Here is a 25,000-nt window from a genome sequence, read left to right as displayed (position 1 = left end):
GATAACGAACACCTGCCCTAACGGACTCCTCTCGATAACGAACACCTGCCCTGACGAACTCCTCTCGATAACGAACACCTGCCCTAACGAACTCCTCTCGATAACGAACACCTGCCCTAACGAACTCCTCTAGATAACGACCACCTGCCCCAACGAACTCCTCTCAATAACGAACACCTGCTCTAACAAACTCCTCTCGATAACGAACACCTGCCCTAACGATCTCCTCTCGATAACGAACACCTGCCCTAACGAACTCCTCTCGATAACGAACACCTGCCCTAACGAACTCCTCTCGATAACGAACACCTGCCCTGACGAACTCCTCTCGATAACGAACACCTGCCCTAACGAACTCCTCTCGATAACGAACACCTGCCCTAACGAACTCCTCGATAACGAACACCTGCCCTAACGAACTCCTCTCGATAACGAACACCTGCCCTAACGAACTCCTCTCGATAACGAACACCTGCCCTAACGAACTCCTCTCGATAACGAACACCTGCCCTAACGAACTCCTCTCGATATATCGATAACGAACACCAGTCCTGCTCTTTACGACCACCTTTGATAATTCCGGACGAGTGTTTTGTCTGTAAAGTCAACTTTCCATAGCGATCAACTGTCTATAAGAACCAGTTTTAATTGGTCGCTTGGGTGGGCGTTAAAGAGAGGTCTGGCCGTGCTATGCAGGTCAGCTCACCTGGGTAAGTGATAACAGCAAATTTGTGTGAGCATACTCCTTGTCTAACAATAATCTATACTATATATAAAAATGGATGTAAGTGTGTGTGTGCGTGTGTGTGCGTGTGTGTGTGTGTGTGTGTGTGTGTGTGGGTGTGTGTATGTGTGTGTGTGTGTGTGTCTGTCTGTCTGTATGTCTGGGGTCGCCATACCTCAGAGATGGCAAAAAATAAGCACAAGATATTTTGCATGCACACTGCCCTGGACCCACAGATGTGCACCTGGGTTTTAGTTTCTCGAGACATTGTTTCTTTCCTCGGATAATGACCCTCCCCATCAATGAATACAGCCTATAATAGTGCAAGGGAGGTAAGTAATGCTTTGTCACCCATGGAAGGGAGGTAACTCTTATCAAACCAGTATACCGTGTCATTCTCATTTCCCCCAAACGTTTGATTTGGAGTTTTTCTTTGAGGGCTTTGCTAAATCCCGAGTGAAGCCGGGCCAGATTGCTAGTATTATAAATACCAACATACATTCACGTGCACGCATTCCATCTAATCTCTAATTGCTGTACCAAAAATGGCTGCTGTTCATTTCAATCCGTTGTAGTGAACATTATTATTGAAAAGGAGTATGAATTTTGAAATACTTTCTGCACAATAATGTTCAGACTAAGAGGAATAATGAGAAAAATGTACATTTCCTTGAGGGAACGTGCTACGCTTAAAAGTTTACGAAGATAAAGTAAGCAAGCTGTTCAACGACGGGGGTCGTAAAACGGATGATAGCTATGGGCAGGTAGGCGTGTGGCTGTTGGGTGTTCATTGACGGCAACCCCCCCTCGCGGCGTTCATTAGTAAGACAAAACCTGTGCACACCTGTACAGTGTACACCACCACCCAGGCTGGAGATCTCACAGGCTGTGCTCTGTAGGACACACGGGCACTTCTCTCGTGGATAATATACCTGGCTGACTTTCATTAACGCCACTGCTCAGATGCTGAAAATTTCAGTTTAGGGGTTGTCGCTATTCAGAGGTCAGTAATAGCACAAGGGGCATCCTTGCCAAGAAATTAGGTCGGAAAACGGGGGGTTGTTCTTTGGAGGGGTCACTGTGAGAGGTTCTACTGTCATTTTAATCTTTGTGTGGCATAAAAGAGAAATTACCAAAAGCGCCACTTTAACAGAGATTGTACCTCTAAAACGTTAAATCTCTATACTTATGATATTCCATTAATTTGAAAAGTAAAAGGCCAATCGTGCCTGCGAGTGTACGTAGGAGTTGCAGCTCATGAGCGCAGAAAATGAAGAGGAAGTAGCGAAATCATCGTCCAACTTCACTGCGAAAGGGTCGCAACAGTCCAGGCGTCACGTGCCCATACAAGGTGGTCAAACACTGTTGGGGTGTTTACAAGCCCATTTTGATTTGACAGATACTGTTAAAGTTAACCCAATTAAGCTTGTGTCTTCCGAGAGAGCTTTTGGACAATTTTTCAGATGCGTTTACTGACTTTCTGGTTTAGCCCCCCCCCCAAAAAAATAGTCTGTTTACGGTAACCCGACCGACCCTATTTTTTTCGCGCGACCCTAGACTTTTTTTTGGCATTTGGGAAAAAAAAACACAAAAAAACTTTTGTTTTTTTTGCAAAATAACGTAAAAATATGTTTTTTTGGAGAAAAAAAAATCCCGACCTACCGACCCTATTTTTGTGGCCTATGTTACCGTAAACAGACCTATTTTTTTTGGGCCTAAGTGTTTGTCTGTCTGTCCGCTTAAAAGACCACTGAGTCGAAGATCAGTGAACGTAGCGTTTCAATAACAAACCGTCTTGTTTTTTCATTCTGAATTTTGGAACGTTGGCAGTCGATTTGGTTTTGGATTTGTAACCCCCAAAAAACATGCACATGAGTGGCGTTCGCAATTTATACGCTCGACTCACTTCCATTCAAGCCTCAGCGATATGACGGTCTCGGCAGCTGACATGAATGAAGCCAATTCCTGGTGCATTCTATCCATCACACAACTGACGTGAATACTTTGAGTATTTCTAGCTTTTATCGGCGCTGGATCTCTGCACTAAATGACAGACTGAGGTCTTCGTTGCCGTGGAGTTTCCCTCTGCTGTAATGTTGGCCTCCATATGTGACAAGCGTTAGAAACCAAGGGCTTCTCTTCAGCTAAAGGCCAATGTGCTTAGTTTAACCAAAGACCTTAAGTGTGTCGCCGTAGTCTTAAGTTTTACCAGGGTCTATCCCAACTTTAACTAAAGGAAACTGAACTGGCTTTGGTCCCGTAGGCACGTAACGGAATAGTCATATATGACAGACTGCCATTTGAATTGTACACAGTTCTTTCTTTCTTTATTTGGTGTTTAACGTCGTTTTCAACCACGAAGATTATATCGCGACGGGGAAAGGGGGGAGATGGGATAGAGCCACTTGTCAATTGTTTCTTGTTCACAAAAGCACTAATCAAAAATGTGCTCCAGGGGCTTGCAACGTAGTACAATGTATTACCTTACTGGGAGAATGCAAGTTTCCAGTACAAAGGACTTAACATTTCTTACAAGTCATACTGCTTGACTAAAATCTTTACAAAAATTGACTATATTCTATACAAGAAACACTTAACAAGGGTAAAAAGAGAAGCAGAATCCGTTAGTCGCCTCTTACGACATGCTGGGGAGCATCGGGTAAATTCTTCCCCCTAACCCGCGGGGGGATTGTACACAGTTTGGATCATTTTCATGGACATAGACTTGAAAACAGTTAAACTCTGCTCGAACTGATCGCAATAAAGCGGATATGATATTTACCTGCATTTTCCAACCGGAAGTCGTCATCCTTCTCAGGGCAGGCAACTCTTAAAAACTAAACCCGATGGTGTGTGTGTGTGTGTGTGGGGGGGGGGTGGGGGGGGGGGGGGGCAGAAAGGGTCAATATGGGACACTTACCTTGAATTTGACATTGCTGTCAGTTTTGCCAGGGTGTTATCCACGCAAGATCGACACGTCTGGGAGGCCATCCTGGTTTCTCTCACAGCCTTCACACGTTGATGAGAATGGCGCGTGGCCAGGGGAGATAACAAGAGTGTCCCAGCTGTTGCAGTCAAAGAGAGTACACTGCCCCTGTTTATCCCGCCACTCATACCATGTTGAGCATGACAGACACTCAGCACCCTCACTCACAGGCACGCGGATTAAAAAAGAAACTTTTTGATATAGTGTAAAACATTGTCTACAAATGCTTGAGTCATACCTGTTCAACACAGCGGAATAGGGACAACATTTATTTAAAAATAAAACCACATACAAGTCATGTAAAGTTCGCACATAACCACCAACCATTTAGAAGAAAATGAAAAAATCACTCTCGTCATGTTCTTTTACAAGAGGGTTTTTCATTCGTTATCTAACGGAGAGAGTGTACATTTCGGAGACTCAAAGAATATGCGGCAGGAACGAAACCGCACGTTTGTTCCAGTCACGCAAGTAAAGGAAACGACGGCGGGCCGCGGCTAAGAAATTGAACATGGAATTTAGAAACCATGTTTGAAAGAAAAAAAAATAATTTTGAGATCAAAGGAAGATAAGCGTTCTATATACATTCGACATGTGCAATAGAGGAGGTGAGGGTCATTTTTTTGTTTTTTTTTGTTTTGTTTGTTTGCTTAACGCCCAGCCGACCACGAAGGGCCATATCAGGGCGGTGCTGTTTTGACATATAACGTGCGCCACACACAAGACAGAAGTCGCAGCACAGGCTTCATGTCTCACCCAGTCACATCATTCTGACACCGGACCAACCAGTCCTAGCACTAACCCCATAATGCCAGACGCCAGGCGGAGCAGCCACTAGATTGCCAATTTTAAAGTCTTAGGTATGACAAGGCCGGGGTTCGAACCCACGACCTCCCGTTCACGGGGCGGACGCCTTACCACTCGGCCACCGTGCGGGTGGTGAGGGTCATACGGAACCAGTCTCCTGGCACCCGAGAGAATAACAAGCATTGAAATGAACAAGCCGCGACTTTCATCCTCACTATCTTTTATTCTTGTGAAAGGTAATCCATTTCTTATTTCAGAACGTGACTCAGTGTGTCCAAGAGGGGGATGGGGGGGGGGGGGGGGTGGCGAGGGTGCATGCTTCTTATGTTAGAAAAAAGGTTGGGAGAGACGGAATTTTGAAAGGTGGGCGAGGACAGGGGGAAACGACACAGCCTGAAGACCCTTCTTGCCGTACATACAACTCTGTACTGGTGTGGGTCTCTACTCGTAAGAAACTGGATGCGTGTGGTTATAGATCTTTGTGATACATTTGCTCCTGTGACATTCAATGATAGTACTAGAATTGCCATTCATTCCTCTGCCGTATGCAACAAACAGACAGAGTGATTGTACTCGAGGTAGTTAGTGTCTATACGGTGGAACGAAAAACACAGACCACTCCCAAATCCTCATTACATCACAAAAATCTACATTCAAAGGCATCTGCCTAGTTTCTTTTGGCGAGCACTATAAAACACTGAATATATTCCCAACAACGTTATTTGTTAATTACAACAAAGCGCCAAGCACAGCTGGAAGAACATACTAATTTCAGACGATCAGCCGACTTTAAAATAGTCTGCTTCGAGTACCTGTGCCTGAAATTTGACTTGGCGGACGGTTGTGTCTATTAAGCTATTCTTGTAACAAAGCGTCAAAGGATTTACGATACTGCCTCCTTGTTTACGTTGCAGAGCCTAAACCCTCCCAGTCTTCAAATTAACAATTTCGACAGTTTTCACTTTATTTTCCCCATTTTTCACTGTGAGGGTTGAGGGTTGAGGGAAGGGGGACAGTTGAGGCGTTGCTTGGGAGATATTGAAATATTATTCTAAGTCAATACTTCGACTGCTTTTTTCACGCACCTATTCTCAGATACTCAGCTCAGTATACGATTGGTGGTTAAGGAAGATATACTGCACAAAGATAAACTTGAAAGCATCTATGTGTGTGTCTGTGTCTCTGCTTTTCTGGTTGTATCTGATAATGTGTTATTACATGTAGGTTTAACACTTCCAGTTCATAAGTAGAGGTTACACACCGAGTTTCAAGGTATTTAAACATCTTCGTCAAAGTTAGCAGATCATGAAAGATGCGAGCTTTGGTGCACCCTATGAGCTATCGATGATTCAGGGTGTTTTTAGGTGAATAGTTTCTGGTTGCCAGGTAAATACGATGAATACACACCCTTTTTCGTTTACAGATTAAGCGGGGTGGTGAAATAGTATTTTTTTTTAATCGCTGTTTAATTTCTATGTTCATACCGTATTTGTGTATTGGTTGTGTGTCTGTATCTGGCCATTCAGTATCACGTGCTGTCCCAAATTTGATCTGTCACGCTGTTGGATAACAGTTTATTTAATTTATTTAATTATTCATTTATTTATCTATTTATTTGTTCATTCATTCATTCATTCATTCATTCATTTTGTATTTGTTGTTGTTGTTGTTTATTTTGTTGTGTTGCTTTTTATGAGAAAATAACGTCCTTTTATAAAAACACGACAGAAGTTGCTGGTCCGGCCTCTTAAAGCTAGAGCTAACACATTAAAAGAATTTAAAAATTGACAACCTTCCCTCTCATTTTCTCTGTGTTCCAGAGACGCGGGAGTCTGCCTTCGTGCACGCCATATCGTCAGCTGGGGTGGGCTACGCCGTGACGCGCGCCTGCAGCAGTGGTCAGCTCAGGAAGTGCGGCTGCGACAGAACGGTCAGGGGCCGCAGCAAGGATGGCTTCGAGTGGTCAGGCTGCAGCGACAACATCGCCTACGGCAGCGCCTTCTCCACGGCCTTCGTTGACGCCAGAGAGCGGGGGCAGCGACGGAAGAACTCGTCGCGTGCATTGATGAACTTGCACAACAACCAGGCTGGGAGAAAGGTAAGGCACTTTAGTTCTCTGAGGTCTTTCCTTGTTTGTTTGCCTGTTTGCTTGTTTGCTAGTTCAAGTTTTTTTTAAACTAACAATTTTTCAAAATTATTTGTGTGTGTTTTGTTTTGTGTTTTGTTTACTTGTATTTTGTTCTTTTCTAGATTCAGTTTTGAATCTGAATCTCTCTCTCTCTCTCTCTCTCTCTCTCTCTCTCTCTCTCTCTCTCTCTCTCTCTCTCTCTCTCCATATCAGCATCCGCCCCTACGCTATCCCATTCCCTCTCGCAAAAAGGTTCTCACCTTGTTCGCGATTTTGTTGGCCTGCTCCTCTCACATACTTAGTCATCTTCCAAGCACACCGCCCATACATCTACCCCAGAAACTCAATTACGGAAAGCAGATAAATATGATATTTTCCCATACTCCGGAGTATGTGTTTGAAATACGACACCACATACATTTCCTATTCCTCCTCCTTCTTTTTCTCCTCTTCCTGTTTGTGTGTGTGTGTGTGAGAGAGAGAGAGAGAGAGAGAGAGAGAGAGAGAGAGAGAGAGAGAGAGAGAGAGAGAGGTAGAGAGAGAGAGAGAGAATGAGTGAGAGACAGAGAGAGAGACAGAGAGAGACAGAGAGAGAGAGAGAGAGAGAGAAAGATAAAGAGAGAGACAGAGAGAGACAGACAGACAGACAGACAGACTGACAGAGGGACAGAGAAAGGGAGACAGACAGAAAGAGTGAGAGACAGAGAGAGAGAGAGAGAGAGAGAGAGAGAGAGAGAGAGAAAGAGAGACACGTACAGACAGACAGAGACAGACAGAGAGAGAGAGAGAGAGAGAGAGAAACAGACAGACAGAGAGACAGACAGAGAGACAGACTGACAGAGAAAGGGAGACAGACAGAAAGAGTGAGAGACAGTCAGACAGGGACAGAGACAGATAAACAGACAGAGAAACCGACAGACAGACAGACAGATAGACAGACAGACAGAGAAAGAGACATAGGCCTACTTCTCACTTGGATGAAGAAATGCCGCATCCTTCGCTATCTTGAGCGGGCGAGGGTGGTACTAGCTTAGAACCTCCACAATCTGTGAATGCTTTTAGCTCCCACATTTGTCACTGAGGGGTATTCGTGGAAAATGACAGCTTATAGCTCTTTCTCACTTCTAGTCAAGTACGAGTTATCTTTCCATGCTCTTCAACGAAGGAGAAACGCTGGGTTAGTTCCGGTATCTACTACATCATGGCGTCTGCACTGAAAGAAAGCTCGCTCAGAGTGTGTGGTGGTGGAAAGCAGTACTGTGTCATTTGCCATAACTATCGTGGAAAAATTATTGAAGGAAGAGTTGTCAGGCTACATAAACTTCCAACAAACAAGCAACTGAAAAGAGCTTGGGAGCAGCGCCTACGTGTTACTCTTTCTTTTAGAAAATGACAAGATTTTGTGCAACTTGACAGAGTGACTTTCTCGTCTAGTTAATCAGATGGGTATTATTTGTTCATGTACATAAAAGTGTAAAAGAATGTTGTTGTACAACATACTTCCTTCAATCATTAGTGCATTTTGCTCTTGTCTGTGTGAAACAGTAACAGGCACATGAGCTGTAAGAAGGACTGCCGTGTCTCAGTATGACTGTAGTCTCTAGTGTCACTATAAATCTCAGTCATTGACGCTGTGTATGTCACTCATTGATGCTTACATTCCCAATGCATGGAAGACAGAAATTATAAAACTAGTATGCATGAAAACTGATGCTGGTTTGTACTCCAAATTTTTGTATCCAGTTAAAATATCAGGCATGAAAACTGAAACAAAAAAAAATACTGAAAACAAAATTCGAAGGCGCGTAGTGCCAAGTTTCGCAGGCGCGTAGCGCCAAGTTTCGCAGGCGCAAAGCGCCAAGACTTCTAGGGAGGTCCGGGGGCATGCCCCCCCGGAATTTTTTTTTTTCAAGGGTGCAATTTGGTGCAATCTGGGGCTATCTGAGCCTTAAAATTGGATTCAAACATGGCCCCAAAACTATTTTACTATAACTATGACTAGGAAAAAAAAAAAAAAAAAAAAAAAAAAAATGTAAAAAAAAAAAAAATTAAAAAAAAAAAGGAAAAATACGGAAAATAAAAAAAATACGGTTTATTTTTTTCAAAAATACGGAAAAATACGGAGAATTTTCATGCCTGAATATGTCTGAGAAGTTGAACGCAAACCAACCAGGTGTGAGCGTGTGTTGTAAGGAGTGCACTATTTTGTAACGTGGGATTATGTACATGAAATTATAAATAGGGTTTGTGTGGTGTGTATCTATGCTTTTTATGTTTTTAAGGGGAAAATATTTATTACCTGTGTGTGATTATATTTTGTTTTTTATTCACAGTTGGCTGAAATATTTGCCGAGGAACGACAATGCAGTGTATTATATAATTATATATGTATTCAAAGAATAAAGACATGATGAATCTGAAGCTTGATGAATGACTTGTTTTACAGATAATCACACACACTTCAACAGACGCAGTTGATACAGTTTGGGTTTTATTTATCTAAAACATATACAAACAATAGCAGTTTAACAAAGTTGGTAAACAATGTAAAGTAAAACAACTGAAGTAACATTAAAGAGCTATGAACTGGTAATGTGAAACTGCTCTTAGGCTAATGTCAGATGGAGCTCGCAAAACACGAAACAAAAGCCGAACAAAAGCAAAACATGGTGCTTTTGTGTGTTGTTTTGCTTTTGTTCGGCTTTTGTTTCGTGTTTTGCGAGCTCCGTCTGACATTAGCCTTAGACAACACGCACATCCAGTTAACAACAATAAATGCATGACTACCAAGCATCAAAAGGACTCACTGATTCACGCACAAATTCCGCGTGTGCTCAATAATTATTGATAACATTTAACACATAGGCTACAAGTTCGTGACACTGACAGTCGAAGTGGTCTGTCAAATGCTAACTTGAATCATTTGTTTCCACAGCATTATTGATAGCATCCTTGCCATCTTTTTGCAGCTGAAACGTGCCTCTTGCTCTGCGCACTAATTCTTCTTTTTTTCCACTGACAAGTTGGCCATGTTTCCGAAGAAAATCTTTCAATTCTTTCACGTTCATGCGCTCGACTGCCGCCTCTATCTTAACCGGAACTTACCGAACCAAAGGGACGAAACTCGTGCACACCTCCGGCCTCGCTAGTGAGAAAGAGCTATTGGGGGGAGAAGAATGTCGGGGTCGCTGGTTGTTCGTATCTGTTTTTCAAAGTGGATTAATGTTGATGGTAAGCATTCATAGATATGTGAGTCTCATGTGAACTGTTGTGAAAATGATTCACGTGCCGTTCGGGTTGTGTTGATTATTTGGTTGATACAGTGAAACTTCTGTTTTTAGACCCGCTCGTTTTCTTCTTCTGCGTTCTTCTGCGTTCTTCTGCGTTCTTCTGCGTTCGTGTCCCAACTACACTCGCGTTTTTGCACGATTGGGTTTTTACGTGTATGACCGTTTTTACCCCGCCATTTAGGCAGCCATACGCCGCTTTCGGAGGAAGCATGCTGGGTATTTTCGTGTTTCTATCACCCACCGAACTCTGACATGGACTACAGGATCTTTACCGTGCGCACTTGGTCTTGTGCTTGCGTGTACACACGAAGGGGGATAACGCACTAGCAGGTCTGCACATAAGTTGACCTAGGACATCGGAAAAATCTCCACCTTAACCCACCAGGCGCCGCGGCCGGGATTCGAACCAACGACCTTCCGCTTTGGAGGCAGGCGTCTTACCACCAAGCCATTGCGCCCGTCACACCCATTCTTTTAATACCATCTCTGTTATAGGACCTAATTGTTTCCAAGGATTTATGTACCTTAATTTTAAGACGCCTTCTTTTATAATACCTATTTTTTCCAGTTTCTGGAGGTCTCTTCTGTGTATGATTGTTTTTTTGGTCTTATTTTTCTGATTCATTGATTTTTTTGTTTGCCTGTGAGAATTGGTATCTTGTCGTCACTTTTTTTCCCCGTATAAATTTATGTTCCCATTTTTTTGATCATCAGGCATGGGAATTGTCCAAGAAATCGCGGATTTCCGCGAAAAGGAAATTATGTTTCAGCAACAACAACAAAAACATTGTCCGCGGCATAAAAAGGTAATCTAAATTATATGTATACTATTGTCTCTCTATCCATTATTTGCTTACACGAGAACTATCACAATATTGGTCTAAAATGCTCAAAATCGTTTTCCTTCCAAGGGGGCTTCGCCCATGTACCCCGCCGGAGCCTGGGCGGCCTCTGGACCTCGGCCTATTTTCAGAGTTTTTTCTATTTTGGAATTCCCATGCCTGATCATACACGTCCCTGCTCTTGTTAAAGGCCAACATCCGCGGGAATTTTTCTCCTGGAGCGACCTAAACTTGAACCCGTCGCTATTCTTGCATGTCTGTTTACTTCGTGTTGCACGCAAAAATTGAGCGACTTCCTTGCCGCGTGGATTGACGAAGCTGTTTTATACTCGTGACTGAAAACACTGCAATGCGAGCAGTTTTATTCTGTGGGTTCGACAGATTGACTAAATGTTGTAATTTCGCTTTCACGAATCAGGAACCGACAAGGAATAAGATGAAAGTGTTTTTAAATTGATTTCGACAATTTAATTTTGATAATAATTTTTATATTTTTAATTTTCAGAGCTTGTTTTTAATCCAAATATAACATATTTATATGTTTTTGGAATCAGAAAATGATGGAGAATAAGATGAACGTAAATTTGAATCGTTTTATACTTTTTTTGTTTTTTACAATTTTCAGATTTTTAATGACCAAAGTCATTAATTAATTTTTAAGCCACCAAGCTGAAATGCAATACCGAAGTCCGGGCTTCGTCGAAGATTACTTGACCAAAATTTCAACCAATTTGGTTGAAAAATGAGAGCGTGACAGTGCCGCCTCAACTTTCACGAAAAGCCGGATATGACGTCATCAAAGACATTTCTCCAAAAAAAGAAAAAAACGTTCGGGGATATCAATCCCAGGAACTCTCATGGAAAATGTCATAAAGATCGGTCCAGTAGTTTGGTCTCAATCGCTCTACACACCATATATCCGGCTTTTCGTGAAAGTTGAGGCGGCACTGTCACGCTCTCATTGGCTCACGAAGTGTAGCCTATGCGATCGTAACTTTGTCTGTCTGTGCGTGCGTGCGTATGTGCGTATGTGCGTGCGTGCGTGCGTGTGTATGTCTGTGGTAGAAACTTTAACATTTCGTCATTTGAAGACGTCACATTATGGCGTAAGAGGGTTAGACGTCACGCGAAGGAATGTCTCGGTCATTGTTATTTTGAGCGGGCCGAGACTATTTGGCAGTCGTGTCTGTAAGTCGGCTACATGCAGACAGACAGATCTAGATCTAGTGTCTCTCTTTCTTGCACAGTGTTACCAATGCTTTCTGTGTGTGTGTGTGTATGTGTGACGGAGTGATTGAGTTTGTGTTACTGTTTGTCGATTTCTTAGTGAGCCTTGAAGGCTTCGCCTCTTGTTTTTCAATCAAATTGGTTGAAATTTTGGTCAAGTAAAATTTTTTTTTTATATAAAACGATTCAAATTTACGTTCATCGAGGGCCCCAAAGGGTTTAAAATCGTGATCGTGATTGGCGTTTTTTGACCTTTCTGTGACCGTGATTGCCGAAATTTCCATTTCTGTGATCGTGATGGGACTTTGCCCGTGATCCGTGATGACAAAAAAATCAAGTCTCGTGATCGTGATCGTCATTTGTTTTCGTGATCGTGATGGGCATTATTGCAAAGCATTTTATTTTCAACGTACATTTTTCACAGCTGTATCACTCTATGATCCTCTATTCGTCAAGGAGCCAATCCCGATTAAAGGGAAGCAACAACACATTCAGAAATATGATTTTGACAGCGATTGCTTCCCTTTAAGAGAACCAATCACACACAAAAAGAGATCCAATCAGAAGGCAAATTGCAAAAGTCTGCCAAACTTCATCCAATGGAAGAGCTTCGTGCAAAAGTTTTGAGTGCATTCAGTCAAATTCGAATTCGAAGATCAAAAATGGCGTGCAGCGGTACTGTCATCGAACTTCTGTTATATTTTGTGGATTCAAGCCAGACCAAAGCAGGCGGCGAGAATGCCTTCCTTGGTGGCCGAAAGGTCAGGCTACGGGTCGGTCTTTCCGAAGACGAACTATCAAGGTATGTTGATCTATGTTTCTCTATGACTGTTCTGAATGTAGGCAACGATCTTGAAATTTGTTCAAGATCTTTGAGTTTGAGTGAGATCATTGACATTGTCGACATTGCCACGTCCGGCTGTCACTCGCTCAGTGTGACCTCGACTGGCTCGAGATCGAGTCTGCGTGTAGCCAAAACCGAAACTAGAAATGTGTTTTTCATCCTCGCAACGTGGACACGCTTGGCATAGATTCTAATTGTCGCTTCTTTGCATTGAGCTTGGATTTATTTTAGCGCCTGTAAACTTCAATATCAACAATGGGTTAAATTCAGAAACAATGGCGGGGAGACGTGCCAGTTTGGGTCACTTGATCCTCATGTCAAAGACGATCAAAGTCATGTTCGTTGGGGATTTTGTCAGGCATGCTACTTTTCCGGTAATTGCCGGAAATCCGATAAATCCGTTTTCAAAATCCGGTAAAGTCAAGTTTATTCCGGTGAAGTTGAAAAATTTCCGCAAAAACGATCCGTGTGAATATCGCGCAACGCGAACGGGCGCCGGTCTCAATGAAGCCAACGCACAGTAGTGTTGTTTTCACCAGTTTGGAGGTGTGTTGAATGGTGGTGGGGGGAGGCTAAAATGGGATTTTTAACAAGATCACAACACTATTACAGCCCTGAAAATGATGCCCAGAATGCACCAGATTGCACAGATTTTAACCGTTTTTTGAAAAAAATCAGGGGGGGCATACCCCCGGACCCCCCTAGTTGGCTCGCCTGCTTCGCAGGCTCAGGCTTGTGGCTTCGCCACTGGCACTGCCCGCTTCTTTCAGGTAAAACCATTTTTGGCCTGCAGCATTCCTGTTTGTTTTTCAAGGCCATGAAACCTGGCGATGGTGTACCTCAAATTGTATGGCAAAGTTGAAAATAAAGAACCCATCACACAATCCACCCAATAGTTTTTGAGAAAATGGGTTTACAAGATTTAGCTCTGGAAATGTGAAATTGTGCAAGTATATATTCATGTGTGTGAGTGAGGGTGTGGGAGTTGAATGTGTATGAGTGGAGAGAGAGAGAGAGAGAGAGAGAGAGAGAGAGAGAGAGAGAGAGAGAGAGAGAGAGAGAGAGAGAGAGAGAGAGAGAGAGAGAGAAAACAATGAAAACAACATTCTTGTTACTGATTACAAATCATGATATGTATTTCTATGTGTGTATGAAAGAGAATTAAAAAAATAATAATAAAAAAGTGCAACAGTTCTCACTTTGTGTTGAATAAACAATAGATCCAGAGGAGCGAATTACTGTGTGGTTGTGTTTACTTTGACACGTGCTTTCTGTACATGCAACTTTTACCGTGACCGTGATTTGCCACTGGTGTTCGTGATCGTGAAAACAAAAATCAAGGTAACTGTGATCGTGAAAGCTAAAATTTCCCTTCCCGTGATCGTGATGATACCCCCCCTTTGGGGCCCTCTTCATCTTATTCTCCATCATTTTCTGATTCCAAAAACATATAAATATGTTATATTTGGATTAAAAACAAGCTCTGAAAATTAAAAATATAAAAATTATTATCAAAATTAAATTGTCGAAATCAATTTAAAAACACTTTCATCTTATTCCTTGTCGGTTCCTGATTCCAAAAACATATAGATATGATATGTTTCGATTAAAAACACGCTCAGAAAGTTAAAACGAAGAGAGGTACAGAAAAGCGTGCTATCCTTCTCAGCTCAAGTACTACCCCGCTCTTCTTGTCAATTTCACTGCCTTTGCCATGAGCGGTGGACTGACGATGCTACGAGTATACCTCACGCCGGAACCTCGGCTGTACCCGCGGATAACCGCAGGCTCCGCAGACTGTTCACCGCAGACAGAAATTGTCAACACGAGTGGTGAGTGTCTGCACAAAATCGTCTCTGCTTTCTCTAAAATGACATATCATTACAAAACTATTGTTTGTACTTCAACCTAAGGTATTATAGCACCCTACCATCGATTTAATTTTTTCCTTTCGTTCGTATGTGAAGGATGAGCTTCGAGTATTTGTGGATTTCCTGTAAAAAGTGCCAAAATTCTGACTTTACACATTTATTACGGAAATCCAAGCTTGTTAAACAAGTTGCAGAAGTCAGAATTTTGGCACTTTTTACAGGAAATCCACAAATACTCGAAGCTCAGCCTTCACATACGAACGAAAGGAAAAAATTAAATCGATGATAGGGTGCTATAATACCTTAGGTTGAAGTACAAACAATAGTTTTGTATAAATGATATGTCATTTTAGAGAAAGCAGAGACGATTTTGTGCAGACACTCACCACTCGTGTTGACAATTTCTGTCTGCGGTGAACAGCCTGCAGAGCCTGCGGTTATCCGCGGGTACAGCCGAGGTTCCGGCGTGTATACGGTCTTGCTGAAAAATTGCATTGCGTTCCGTTTCATTCTGTGAGTTCGACAGCTACTTGACTAAATGTTGTATTTTCGCCTTACGCGACTTGTTTTTTCTTTTGTACATTCTCAGCAGAATTCTTTTAGTTCAACCCAATGTACTGCCCAGATAACATCTTGTTTACTGTCGGCGTTGTTTTCATGCATTGTACCACGTTCTATGATGTTTTGGATACATAAATAACAAGTCGCGTGAAGCGAAATTATAAAAAACGCTGGCGCTGGACCCGAGTACTCTTCAGACTGGCTCGCTCCCCCAGTATGAAAGTTTTTGTCGTGTGCACGTGGATTAAAAAAAAAAATTAAAAAAAAATATATTTATTTATTTTACACAATTAAAAAAATTATTAGAGTAAAATAAAACATTGAAACGTTCATAATAAACAATAGCAAACAAGAATTTAAAAAAAAACCACAAAAAAACATAGACCACACATGCCGGGAATCGAACCCGGATCACTTTGGCCATAGGCGGACGTGCTACGACAACTTTACTAGAGTCCCTGTCGCTCTCTCTCGTGCTCTCTGTCTCTCTTTCAGTCTCACCGAGACAAAACACTGCTTTGTAGTTTCTTTGCCGAGACCAAATCCCCACCCGCTGCTGCGCTGGCTTGCTTGCAAATCGTCTCGCATGCGATACGCATGCTTTTCTCGTGATCGGCGGTTCTTTTTGGCGAACTGCCTCGGGTTCAAGTTTAGGTCGCTCCAGGAGAAAAATTCCTGTGGATGTTGGCCTTTAAGCTTGTGGGCATTCATTTTGCCTTTGCTTAACAAGCGAGAGTTTATTTGCTTTGGCATCGAGGATATACATTCAAAGTTGGTGGGCTTGTCTCCCTCGAACACACACACACACAAACATACACACACAAAACACGCACGCACGAACACACACACGCACGAACACACACACACGTACACACACACACACACACGCACGCACGCACGCACGCACACACACACGCACGCACGCGCACGCACGCACGCGCACGCACGCACGCACACACACACACACACACACACGCACGCACGCACCCGCACATACACACACATACACATCCACACACACACACACGCACGCACGTACACACACATACACATCCACACACACCACTTATGTAAAGGCTCTCTCTTCCATCCCCTTCCATCCCTTCCCCCCACCTCTCCCTCCTCAGTATAGACCCCAAAGGTTACCTGAGGTTGTGAGTTCAATGACAGAGTCCATCATGGCGACGGGTTGTTGTGAGTGACACCCCAGGGCTTGTCGCTCAACTGGCTGAGGTCACAAGTTCGTCAGGATGACTGAGAGACGACCAATGTTTGCCTGCGGCTATTTTCATTCCTGTCTCAGCTAATCTTAGTCTTTGCTTACATGTGCTCTCTACATCGAAGCTGCTTTCATCGGTACTTCATCAAAATGTATGCCTAAAACAAGATTCGACTGAAAGTGAAAGAACCGTCGATGTTTTTTTGCATCCTTGGGATTGCAAAGGGAAAACGGAACGGGTCAGGTTTTCTGTCTGCTGCGTGTTTGAATATCACATAAGAATTTCATTCTTCGGCAGTATCACGATGATCAGTGTGGCTAAAATTGGATGTTTGTGTGAAAACAGCAGTCAGTGTAACTGTAAGCCGTAGACTTGTTGTCTTGTCGGATATAAACAGTATAACTTATGATGAGTATATAACTGACTAAATCAAGGTTATGCCAAACGGTAACGCAGATCATGACCCCCCAAAAAACCAAAAAAATAAAAAGTCTACCACTGTCGGACAGTGTCAGTGGTCCCGGAAACGCGCGACATCCGGGCGGTGGGAGGCCGTCGGGAAGGAGACGAGCGTTGCATGATGGGCATGTTTACATGTTAACTCAGCGCGGCTCGTGGCGAACGCGACAAACACAAACACGCATGTAGATACTGAAATACTGGGCCCATGACTTTGTCACTTAGAGAGGAAAACACACAGGGCTCACTTGCATGCAGGCAAAGGTAGGGGGGTCGGACGGGGGAGGGGTGGATGGGAGGTGCAGGGGGTCGGTAATCGGCGGGCTTGGTGATGGGCCCTTTACCCCCAAGTCGGGAGATGTAGTAATCTGTCATCCCCACCCCCTCTTTAACCTAGTTAAGTTGTTACTTACTCACTCAGCATCTGCTTTGATATGAGAGAGAGAGAGAGAGAGAGAGAGAGAGAGAGAGAGAGAGAGAGAGAGAGAGAGAGAGAGAGAGAGAGAGAGAGAGAGAGAGAGAGAGAGAGAGCGAGAGAGAGAGAGAGAGCGCGAGAGAGAGAGAGAAAGAGAGAGCATATATAAGAGACAGAGACGGGGTTGAAGAAGAGAAAAGGGGCGAATGAGGGAGAACAGAGAAGTAAAAGAGAAATAGACTGATTCAGGTCAAAGGTCCTCACTGACTCGATAGGTCATCCGAGAGAGAGAGAGAGAGAGAGAGAGAGAGAGAGAGAGAGAGAGAGAGAGAGAGAGACAGACAGACAGACAGACAGACAGACAGAGACAACGACAACGACATAGAGCTAGCAACAGACAGACAGACAGACAGCTGGGAGAGACAGACAGACAGAGAGAAATGAATGGTGGCGAGGAAGATAGAGTGATCATGGGTATAGAGAGGGGATGAATGGACAGAAGAAAAGACAAAAGGAGGAGGAGGAGAATGAGACGCAATGAGATGGTGGGGTGGGGGTGGGGTGGGGTGTAGAACAAGGGATACAAAGACAAACATACAGACAGTCAAACAGGACCAGGCAGGAAGTCACAGAAGAAGTTTAGATAATTATATATATGTCACTGTTTGTGTCGCTGTCTCTCTGGCTCTGTCTCTCTGTCTGGCTGTCTCTCTTTCTCTCTCTGTCTCTCTGTCTGGCTGTCTCTCTTTCTCTCTCTGTCTCTCTCCATCTCCCCTCCCACCCCTCTCCTCTTTCACCCTCTTCCACCCTCACCCCCCCCCCCTTCCCCTGACACACATGAGCAGTGAATGAAGTCAAAGGGGGTTGAGTCTTGGGCAAACAGACCCACGGGACGATCCCGAAGCGAGGTCTTAGTCAGCCTTGTCCCGGGCATCTCACTTTCATCCCCCAGTGAGCTGAAGGCGTATTTACCTGTATTTACCTGCGTACGGTCAGAGGAAAAAGGAGGGGGAGGGGGGGGGGGGGGCGGGGGTGGTGGCCGTTAAAAGGATGACTGGGTTGCTGAGGCAGGGGGATGCGTTCAGGGGGTGGAACTGCTGACCAGTAAGCCTAGCGTCGCAAAAATCTTTGACGGTGAGGATAAGTTTATACTCAAGCCCTAGGTGATGATGTAGCGCTCATAACTTGTTTAGCATTCTTGTGGGATGCAGTTCGTGGGATGCAGCTCCAGTACAACCACAACCGCACATCGGTCATTGTGCCAGAAGTGTAGGTGGCTGATTACACCTAAACACGCACACACACACACACACACACACACACACACACACACGCATACACGCACACAAACATACAAACACACACACACATACACACACACACACATACACACACACACACACATACACACATACACACACACACACACACACACACACACATACACACATACAAACACACACACACACACACACATACACACACTCACACACACATACACACTCACACACACACACGCACACACCTGGGTTGAGCGACCCCTGTTGCTGCTAGCTTTCCGATCCCGTACAAGGAAGCGACCCCAATTTCCAAGCAATGGAATAAATAGAGAATACTACATGGCTTGCTGTGTCGTACCAGATTTACATGAGTTTAAAAAAAAAAAGAATGATTGAACTGCGAGCGAAAGCGAGCTCATTCACTATTTGAAAAAGCAACGAGTGTAAATCTGGTACGACACAGCAAGCCATGTAATATTCTGTTTATCTTACATACTGTACTTACGTGTATTTTACTGAAAATGTCCTGCAGTCGAGGCAGCTAAATTGAAGACGCTTGTTTTGGAACCTCGATCTCTTCTAAAGCCTCGTGCAATCTATTACGTCAAAGTAAAAAAACGTCACTCTGAAAGTGCTGCGTGACGTGTTAGTTCTAAACCTACATCGAGGGTAATTATCGAGCGCCATTTTTTCGCTCTATAATGACGTTTGTCTCGGTGACTTTGGCATCATAAGCAGTGGAAAAACAAGTCCCTGCCAGACTTGCTTGACATGACCTCATTTACATGATATACACACGTGTGATTTGAACGATTATTATCTCACGAGTGTCTCTCTCACGTATGTAGGATAAAAACAGAAAACTACATGGCTTGCTGTGTCGGACCAGATTTACACTCGTTGCTTTTTCAAATGGTGAACAGCTCGCTTTCGCTCGCAGTTCAATATTTAAAGGCACAGTAAGCCTCCCGTAAACCATCACAGATACTGTCAGGCTTTTACACACAGTACAAACACCCTTCCATTTGAACGCTCACCAAACGGGAACATCCTAGGTGCCCTACGTAAAGAGCGAGCAATTTTCAAAGAATTAATTTTGCGGATTGTCTCCTCACACAATTGGACCGTGGTGCGTTTTGGCACCAGACCTAACTTTTAAAATCTAAATAATAAATTGACAGCTTGTTAAAGGCAGAGTAAGCCTCCCGTAAACCATCACAGATACGGTCAGGCTTTTACACACAGTACAAACACCATTTCATTTAAACACTCACCAATTGAGAACATCCTAGGTGCCCTCCGTAAAGAGCGAACAATTTTCAAAGAATTTATTTTTGCGTGGTTTATCTTACCCCTGAGCCATCGTGAACCCGTGTGATCCAGTTTTCCCTTTTCACAATGCAGTCGTCATAGTTAGTCATTTGAATGCGACTCGACGTGAGCTTATCTACAATAGCACGTTTTTTTTTATGCACGAAACAACGGCTGTGGTTCACAAGAACTCTAGCGATGGCTTTTGACTGTTGAGAGGAACGGCGATTTGCACTGATAAACCGGCCGTCGTCTGCTACGACCCTTGCGTGACCCTGCTTCCGGGCTTTTCTTTTTTTAAACTTTCACAACTTCGAATTGTTCTGATCTTGTCTTGATGAAAAACGAATTCTTTTATGATTAAAGAATGTTTGTGTAACAAGCTGTCAATTTATTATTTAGATTTTAAAAGTTAGGTCTAGCGCAAAAACGAGGCGCCGTTGTTGTTAACGGAACAAGTCTACGAAAATAAATTCTTTGAAAATGTCTCACGCTCGACAGAAAGCAGCCAGGATGTTCCCGTTCGGTGAGCGTTCAAATGGAAGTATGCTTGTACTGTATTTAGACGCTCGGGGAGCTCTGTGATGGTTTACGGGAGGCTTACTGTGCCTTTAAAAAAACAACTTGTGTAAATCTGGTACAACACAGTGCAGCAAGCTATGTAGTATATATAAATTTATACGACTTGTGTCTGTGTGTGTGTGTGTGTGTGTGTGTGTGTGTGTGTGTGTGTGTGTGTGTGTGTGTGTGTGTGTGTGTGTGTGTGTGTGTTCGCGATGCACGGCCAAAGTTCTCGATGGATCTGCTTCAAATTTGGTGGGCATATTCAGGTAGACCCCGGACACAACCTGGTCAATGAGCATTTTGAACACGTGCTCTCAGCGCGCAGCGCTGAACCGATTTTGGTGTTTCTGTTCATCCATTCCCAGTAACTCTTCCTTACCTTCTCCAGTGTTTTGCGTTTATCTCCCTTTCTTCGTGTGGCGTCAATCCATATTCCCGTTACTATTTTTAGAAGGTCACTGTCCACAACGCTCAATCCATATTCCCGTTACTATTTTTAGAAGGTCACTGTCCACAACGCTCCTTATCTTCTCCAGTGTTTTGCGCGTTTATCTCCCTTCCTTCGTGTGGCGTCAATCGCGTACGGTGCGCTACTCACCCGGCGTACGGTGCCTCACTCACCCGGCCGGGTATTCGGCTCTACTTCTTCCCGGCGAAGCCGGCTACCCGGCGAGGCGGGTATTCATCTAGTTCTCTATATACATGATGAAGTTGAGACTGTCGACAAACACGATAATGATGGAAGCAGAGTATCTGTACACTAAGTTTAGATGTTCATTTTAACACACGTGTTGACAATGTGTGCTACTTTTGCTAGAAGTATGATTGTACTGTACATATCAAGCTGTGTTCTTCTTCTTCTTCTTCTTCTTCTTCTTCTTCTTCTTCTTCTTCTTCTTCTTCTTGTGCTGAAACTCCCACGTATACATTCGTGTTTTTTGCACGAGTGGGATTTTTCTCCGGCTATTTAGGCACCCATACGCCGCTTTCAAGGGACGCTGTGTTCAACACTGGTCACAGAAAGTGTGTTCAAAAATGGAAAACTTGAGTTTTAATAGAGTGTCGCTTCTGAGTAGAGACTTGGGAGAGGGATGGAGGACGGCTGCAACAGCTGACAGTGGAGAGCGACCATGTGGAAGTGAGAGAATGTCAACCACATCATAGTCACAAAAACCTGACACCCCGGCGCCTCTCTTCTCTCTCGCTCATCTCATAACTCTTCATTGACACCGCGCGAACACGATCTGGTGGCTGAGTGGCTAGACCTTCGTGTTTGTTAGTCTATAGATGCTGGGCTCTTTTTTGCCGGTCTGGGGTTCGAACCCTTTCGTGTGTGTGTGTGTGTGTGTGTGTGTGTGTGTGTGTGTGTACGTGTGTGTGTACGTGTGTGTACGTGTGTGTGTACGTGTGTGTACGTGTGTGTGTACGTGTGTGTGTGCGCGCGCGCGTGTTTGAATGTGAATGTGCGTGTGTGCGTGCGTGCGTGCGTGTGTGTGTGTGCGAGCGTGCGTGTGGGCGTGCTCTCGTACGTGCGGGCGTGTGCATGCGTTCTCGCGCAGAGAGAAAGAAGCAAAAAGAAAAAGAGGCAAAGAAAGCGGGAATGACAGACAGATCATTAGCAGAAAGAGGGGTAGCGGGTTTCAATGTGGCGGGGGCTAATTGTGTGTAGGTGTCAATCTTGGAAGTAAGTCAAGTCAAGCGTTGACGCTCCGCACGTGCCAAAATACACAGGGCAAACCCACCAACACTCTCCGCAGTCCACCCTTAGTCCTCGGCCAAAAATGCCACTTCCTCTCAGACTTTGCAAACAGGAGAACCAAGGTGCAGGTTTTTTCAGCAACGACAAAAAACTAAAAACAAGTTGTGTGTTTTTGTTTTGTTTTTGTTTTTTTAAACCGAATTCAACACAGAAAACGAGAGCAATTTGTGCGGTATTTCCTGTATTGTCTTGCAAAGATGCCGTTTTATCTCTCACACTTTTGAAAAAAAGAGAAACTGTGTGGGGGTATTCGCATTAAAAAACGAAATAAAATAAATAAATGTGTGCAGTCGGTCCTTTGTCGTATCGCGCAGTTGCCCTTTCCCCATAAACAGTTTGGAAAAAAAGCCCCGCCCCCAAGAAAAACACAACCAAAAAACAACAACAAATACAAAACAAAGCAAAACCAGAACATGTGTTCTTTTTTTTTCTTCCGAATTAGCACTCACAAATCCAGAAGAAGATCTTAGTGGCTTGGCAAAAAAAAAGAAAAAGAAAAAAAAAAAAGAAAGACCAAAACCAACTTCCTTTCATGAAATAAAATGCACTGATTTCTTTTCATGTAATGCAGAAATTTAGGTGCGCTTCTTTACTGCATCTTAGTTTTCTTGTATTTTTGTCTAGATTGCTTGTTTCTTTCTATGACAGGGGCACGCCCCTTTACATATGTGTCTGTGTAAGAGAGAGAGAGAGAGACTGACTATTAGGGCGTCCTCTTAGACCAACTGGTCTATATTGGGACAGGTATTGGCCCTCTGGGCCCAAAACAATAAAATACTTGACTTGACTTGACTTGGTAATACGCTGAAGATATGGTGTAATACTTTGATTCGAACAAGCCCGCTGTGGCTGTCTTCTTCGACACACCAGCATTGGGTTTGTCTCGTCAAAGTATCGAGATACGATCATGATAATCAGAGACGAGAGATGATGCATGCGTGTCTTCGTGTTTTCCAAGCCCTGAGACTTTCGCTGTGAACGTGGGATCTTTTTCGTGCGCATGTGTGCACACGGGGGTGTTTGGACACCGAAGAGAGTGTGCACAAAGTTGACTCCGAGAAATAAATCTCTCGCCGAACGTGGGGATCGAACCCACGCTGATAGCGACCAACTGGCTACAAAGCCAGCGCGCTACCAACTGAGCTACGTACGTTTGCACAAGTTTTCATAACGCGATTTGGGTGCCAGATCGCGTCGAATTCGAACTCGAAAAAATGCACCAACAGAAGTCAGGTTCCATCACATATTGTTCTCGAATTGATCACGCGTGTTGTGTGAATAATTACCAGTATTCTGTGTTCGCACATTTATGCCCGCTTGTCTTTTACCTTCACGTATGCTTCTCTGAATGTCCTCCATCTCCTGGGCTAGCCTCTCGTTTAGGTTTTCGGTCATGAGGAAAAGTCTTTTAATAAATCTCTATCTTCAGCAACGCTGGTGTCTTCGGCGACAGGTTCCTCGGTCTGCTTGTCGTTTGACTGCCTCAACTTGCTGCTTCGAGACACAGGCGGCCTACTGGTTTTCTCTTTCTGCATCATGCTTGCACGCCTCGTTCGTGCGGGTACGGCCACGGACGGAGCCAGCTGTTGTCCCCTTACGATTTGCACGTGCTGCTTTGTCACTGTATAGCAATGGCGACACCGCTGGAATGTTGGCCTGTTGACACTGGCTGTCAAGCATGCCATCGTCCTTGTCATTACATTTGTTCTCTGGGTCTGGCGAGTAAAGAGGGTACGGGTGAAGATAAGCACTTGCCTGTGTTTGCTGCTCTTGTTGTTCTTTTGATTTTGCGTAGACCGTAGCTCTCTCTCTGTCCCTTCGTATCTGACTCGGTGGCTTGCGACGATATCTCACTTCAGTGCTTGGTTGTGTTGTTAGCGTTGTAATGGCGGCTGTCTTGGGGCTGGTCAGTCGCAAAACGACAACGGTCTTGCTTCCTTCTGCGGACACCTTCCATGAAGTGAGTTGGTTTTCGGTTAGCAGGGCCTCTAGAACGACTTTCACTGCGGTTGGGAGTCCAACAACAGACATGATACTTGAATATTTGAAGATTTTGAGCTGGTAAAATCGCAGCAGTCAAAAATCCGCCCTGTTCGATCTCGTTCCGTCACGTGACCGGAGAGAGAGAGAGAGAGAGAGAGAGAGAGAGAGAGAGAGAGAGAGAGAGAGAGAGAGAGAGAGAGTACAATGCGATGTTTCCATTGGGAACACTACCGACATATGGACTTCCTCAACATACAACGCAGCAACCAAATAAACATCCCCAAAACAACAAAATCTGAGTATACAATGACACTCGTTCCACTTCGAGTATAACAACACTTTTATTCTGTTTTATTATCGTGACATACAGTATATTACATTGAGGATCCGAACTCAAGCATAAACCTTAAATTAGTGAATCCAAGGAGAAACACATAAAAGCAGTAAAAACGATGACGGACACAATCAAGATACTCATTTGAGAATATGTATAAATGCAAACAGAAAAGCAAAATTACAAAAAAAAAAAGGGGGGGGGGGGGGAGGGTAGTATACAGAAAGGGGTAAGAAAAATGACAAAAAGAGAAAACATGAAAAGTAGAAAGGGAGAAGACGAAGTTTATGGGAGACGTGGAGCGCCAATCCTTGGGAAGGGTCCTCTTTGGTTCTCATGGCCCATGTGGGGCACGTTATTTTGATCCGCTATAAACGGTGCCACTCAAATTAGGC

At 43.9% G+C, this 25,000-nt stretch overlaps 2 protein-coding genes across 2 annotated transcripts in view; both read left to right on the top strand.

The window, feature by feature from the left end:
- Positions 1-25,000, top strand: part of LOC138978212 (uncharacterized) — a 448,901-nt gene that overhangs the window by 242,025 nt on the left and 181,876 nt on the right. The window lies entirely within an intron of this gene.
- LOC138978214 (protein Wnt-4-like) overlaps positions 1-25,000 on the top strand; it is a 112,887-nt gene that overhangs the window by 51,911 nt on the left and 35,976 nt on the right. Inside the window, exon 3 of the mRNA XM_070350879.1 lies at positions 6,338-6,615. Coding sequence (XP_070206980.1) covers positions 6,338-6,615 — 278 coding nt within the window. The remainder of the gene's footprint in view (positions 1-6,337; positions 6,616-25,000) is intronic.

Source organism: Littorina saxatilis, linkage group LG10, assembly GCF_037325665.1.
Source record: "Littorina saxatilis isolate snail1 linkage group LG10, US_GU_Lsax_2.0, whole genome shotgun sequence".
NCBI classification, from domain to species: domain Eukaryota; kingdom Metazoa; phylum Mollusca; class Gastropoda; order Littorinimorpha; family Littorinidae; genus Littorina; species Littorina saxatilis.
The sequence above is the reverse complement of the archived record's forward strand: the minus strand, read 5'-3'. Positions and strand labels throughout refer to the sequence as shown.